Genomic DNA, 4,307 nt, shown 5'->3' on the forward strand with positions numbered 1-4,307 from the left:
ACTTGCCCAAGGATATTTGGCTGGTGGAGCCTGGGATCGAACCTTCCGGTTAGCAGCTGACCCTGCTCTACCACCTGAGCTACAGCCACCCCACAAAGACTGTTGTTCAATTGTCCAAAGTCCTCTTTTCAGATAAAATTAAATTTTGGATTTTAATTGGAAGTCAAGATTGTAAAAAAGGCACATGAAAGTCCCACCCACAGTGTCCTAAAGCTACTGTCAAATGGCACTGTTGTTGACCGTGACCACATGGGGTCTTGGAGTAAAAGGAATAGGAGAAACACCTGACCCAACGATACAGACCAGCTGAAGGCTGCTATCAGAGCAACATGGGCCTCATTAACAACCTCATAACCCACCATAAGTTGGACAACAACAACACCTACGCCAGAATGCTGTTTATAGACTTCAGTTCAGCGTTCAATACAATCCACCCCTCACAACTCATCAGGAAACTGACAGACCTGGGCATCAGTTCCCTCATCTGCAAATGGTTACTGGACTTCCTGACCAACCGCCCCCAACATGTCCGGCTGGATAACCGCTGCTCATCTACAATCACGATGAACACCGGTGTACCACAAGGCTGTGTGATGAGCCCTTTCCTCTACTCCCTCTTCACCCACGACTGCAGACCTGCTGATGGTTCCAACACCATCATTAAGTTTGCAGATGACACCACGGTGATTGGCCTCATCAGTGACAACGATGAGGCCGCCTACAGGGAGGAGGTGGATCGTCTGGCTGAGTGGTGCGACACAAACAACCTGCTGCTTAACACCGAGAAGACCAAGGAGCTCATCGTGGACTACAGGAGGAATGCTGACCCACATCCACCCATCCACATTAAGGGGACGGCTGTGGAGCGTGTGAGCAGCTTCAAGTTCCTGGGAGTCCACATCTCCGAGGATCTCACCTGGACGACCAACTGCTCCAAGCTGGTCAAGAAGGCTCACCAGCGCCTCTTCTTCTTGAGGACTCTGAGGAAGAACCACCTGTCCTCAGACATCCTGGTGAACTTCTATCGCTGCACCATCGAGAGCATCCTGACCAACTGTATAACAGTCTGGTACGGGAACTGCTCTGCCTCGGACCGGAAGGCGTTGCAGAGGGTCGTGAAAACTGCCCAGCGCATCGCCGGAGCACCACTTCCTGCCATAAAAGACATCTACAGGAAGCGGTGTCTGAAAAGGGCTGGGAAAATCATCAAAGACCCCAGTCACCCATCACATGGACTCTTCACCCTCCTGCCCTCTGGGAGGCGCCACAGGAGCCTCCGGACTAAGACCACCAGGTACCGGAACAGCTTCTTCCCCACAGCTGTCAGACTCCTGAACTCTGCCTCCTGACATCTGACCCACGTTAACACATGGACTGAACATACACACACCCACAACCACCTACACACACCCACAATGGACAACTGTACCCTCAAACACACAATAATAACATGGACATCTATATCATGGCTAAAGCACTTCTGGATCGATGCAAACTGCATTTTGTTGCCTTGTAAGTACATGTCACAAGTGTGACATGTGCAATGACAATAAAGTTGAATTCTATTCTATTCTATTCTATTCTATTCTATTCGAATTCCCGTTAAGGTCTGGTTACAGATACAAAGCAAAAAAAGAACAGCTGTGTCCCAAAACCTAGGCCGCATCCTTTGGAGGACCCGGCCTTCGCGGTCTATGTGGGCCGCGTCCTTCGAAGGCCGGAAGTGTGAAGCTGTGAAATTGGATTTGCGTCACCGCTGTCTCGGAGGAGTTTAATAACAGGACACTGGCGTAAATTCTCGACCATCTCACACTTCTGTTTAATCAGTTAATCAGAAAACGATGTGCTGGAAGTTTGCTACTTTTGCCGGCTCTAGTGACCCTTGACCTCCTGGTCAGCTATTGAGCTGGTGGGTAACAACGTCTCAAAACGTTGAGACTTTGGCAAATATGTGATATCTTGATAAACCGAGCAGATATTTGAAGTTGACACAGCTACATTCTCAAAATATGTTAAAAGTTTGATAAGAGTAATATTAAAACTAAGGAGCTGCCGCCATTGTTGGAATCCTGAATCCTGCAACACGTTCTCACTCCAAAAGCGTAATATTTTACGCTAGGTGACAAATCATCAACATATTACGCTTCCAGGCACCCAACACATCCCTAAATGACGAGATCAGAAAAATGAGGAAACATGAGAACCATTTGGAATCTACACGTTCATTCATTTTACGTAAATCACTTTGGAAAACACTATTTGAAGTCATTAAAGTGCTTGTTAAGGTTACGGATAAGGTTAGGGTTTGACCCAATTTGACCCATTCCAGTTTTTGTGTTGACCAAAGTACTGGTCATCCTTTCTTTTTCTTCATGAAAGCTTATGACTTTTCCTTATCTGGGGTCATGAACTGGTGTGTAAAATATGGACACTTTGATGTGTCCTGGAATGTCTCTGCAGTGTTTGTATACAAAGATGATGTTGCGGGTCATTTTGACCCGCACACTTTTATGTAAGTAAAAAGTTGTTCAGATCCAAAATAAACATTTCTCTTTGATGTACTTTGTTTTGACTGCTTGCCTCTGAATATACATCAGACCCAGGTGTGTATGCGAGAAACTTTCTCTCCCCTGTTCTTGTCACTGTTCTCGTGTCATTTCAACACACCAAAAATGAGCTCCTGAAGGATGACGACTGAAGAAGCTTTATCACTGCTTTTGAACTGGGATAGTGATGAAGAAGAAGGTGTTTCAGAGACAGAGGATCTTTCAAGACAAAGACTACAACTCGCTCCAAAGGAGGAGTAGACAATCTTGACAAAGTCACAGCAACATACAGCTGCCAGTGCAACACAGCTCGTTGGCCCTTGGTAATTTTCTACAACATTTTGGATGTGTCAGCTTACAATGTCCTGTGGACTGAAATCATCCAACATTGGAATGCCAGCATATTGTACCGACGTCGGCTTTTCCTGGAAGAACTGGGCAAAAGTCTTGTCACTCCCAAGACCCAGAGGCGAGTCAGACCAGCTCGATCCCCAGCAGCTTTTAACAGGAAGAGTCTGCCATGACCGGTTGTGGTGAGCGAAGGAAGTCAGGATTAAAGACATGCTGTGGCAGAGAGCCAGAGATTAATAATAAGTTATTATTCAATGCAGAGTGGTGTATAACATCTTGGTGCCAGATACTCCATGGATCAGTGGGTGAGAGCTGTTTTGGTAGCAACAGGGGGACTAAAATAATATTAGGCAGGTTGTCATAATGTTATGCCTGATCAGCGTATATAAAGCTTTTTCCCACATACTGATAAAGTATTCTATCCTATAGATGTAAGTGCTGTGTGCACCTTGGATTCATACCTATGATCGATTTAGAATAACCAGTTAACTTTACATGCATGTCGTTGGACCAGGAAGGAAGCCGGAGTACCTATAGGGTGGCTGTAGGAGGCAGAGCAGGTCACCAACTGATCGGAAGGTTGGTGGTTCGATCCCTGGCAGTCTGCATGCCAAGTATTCTTGGGCAAGACACTAACCCCAACTTGCTCTCCGATGCATCCATCGGAGTATGAGTGTACTTAGAAAGCACTGAGTGTAGATTGGGTGAATGAGGCATGTTATATAGAGCGCTTTGAGTACTTCAGGAGAGTAGAAAAGCGCTATATAAGAATCAGTCCATTTACCATAGTACCCAGAGGAAACCCACAAATGCACCACCCAGAAAGGCCTTAGGCACAATAGACTGCAGTGTTTCACTTTTAACTGTTGTGCATCGAAAGATCCTGATTTCCTTGTTATGTATAATATGATGCAATGTCTTACCTCTCCCACAGCACTGGACAGGATGTGGACAATTTTTTCATGGGGCGTGGCCACCACACTCTGGCTGTTGATCTCGATGATGCGGTGACCAACTCTGACCCCGCCCCGTTCGGCAATGCCCCCACGCATTAGGCTGCAAATCTGTTGAAGAGATGTCACTTTTTCTTTAAAAATAACAAATAAAATCACTCAAGAAATGTAACAAAATTGCAGTTATCATGTAACAGAGCCGACACTACTCACAATGCCATTCTGGACACTGAAACCCAGCTGGTAGCGCAGGTCTGGCCGTCTGATGAGTACAGTAGTCACTGGGGGACATCTCACAATATTCAGCTTGATATGAGACTGGTTCTTCAGACCCTACAGGAAAGAGAAGCAGGAAAGAGCAAGTATTGGGATTAGGGCTGGGCCATATTATACCGTTCACGGTAATACCGGTATAATGTTAGGCAACGATAGGAAAATGAAATATCGCGATAGAATG

The 4,307-nt window shown here is 45.9% G+C and overlaps 1 protein-coding gene across 1 annotated transcript in view; it reads right to left on the reverse strand.

Annotated features, from left to right (window-relative positions):
• Positions 1-3,327: 3,327 nt before the first annotated feature.
• apba1a (amyloid beta (A4) precursor protein-binding, family A, member 1a) overlaps positions 3,328-4,307 on the reverse strand; it is a 65,429-nt gene continuing 64,449 nt past the window's right edge. The window contains exons 11-12 of the mRNA XM_014340290.2: positions 4,064-4,183; positions 3,328-3,961 (exon numbers count right to left, since the gene is read on the reverse strand). Of these exons, the coding sequence (XP_014195776.2) occupies positions 3,530-3,961; positions 4,064-4,183 (552 nt within the window). The 3' untranslated portion in view covers positions 3,328-3,529. The remainder of the gene's footprint in view (positions 3,962-4,063; positions 4,184-4,307) is intronic.

This window comes from Haplochromis burtoni, unplaced genomic scaffold (genome assembly GCF_018398535.1).
Source record: "Haplochromis burtoni strain Fernald_Lab_line unplaced genomic scaffold, NCSU_Asbu1 Contig_341, whole genome shotgun sequence".
Taxonomy (NCBI): domain Eukaryota; kingdom Metazoa; phylum Chordata; class Actinopteri; order Cichliformes; family Cichlidae; genus Haplochromis; species Haplochromis burtoni.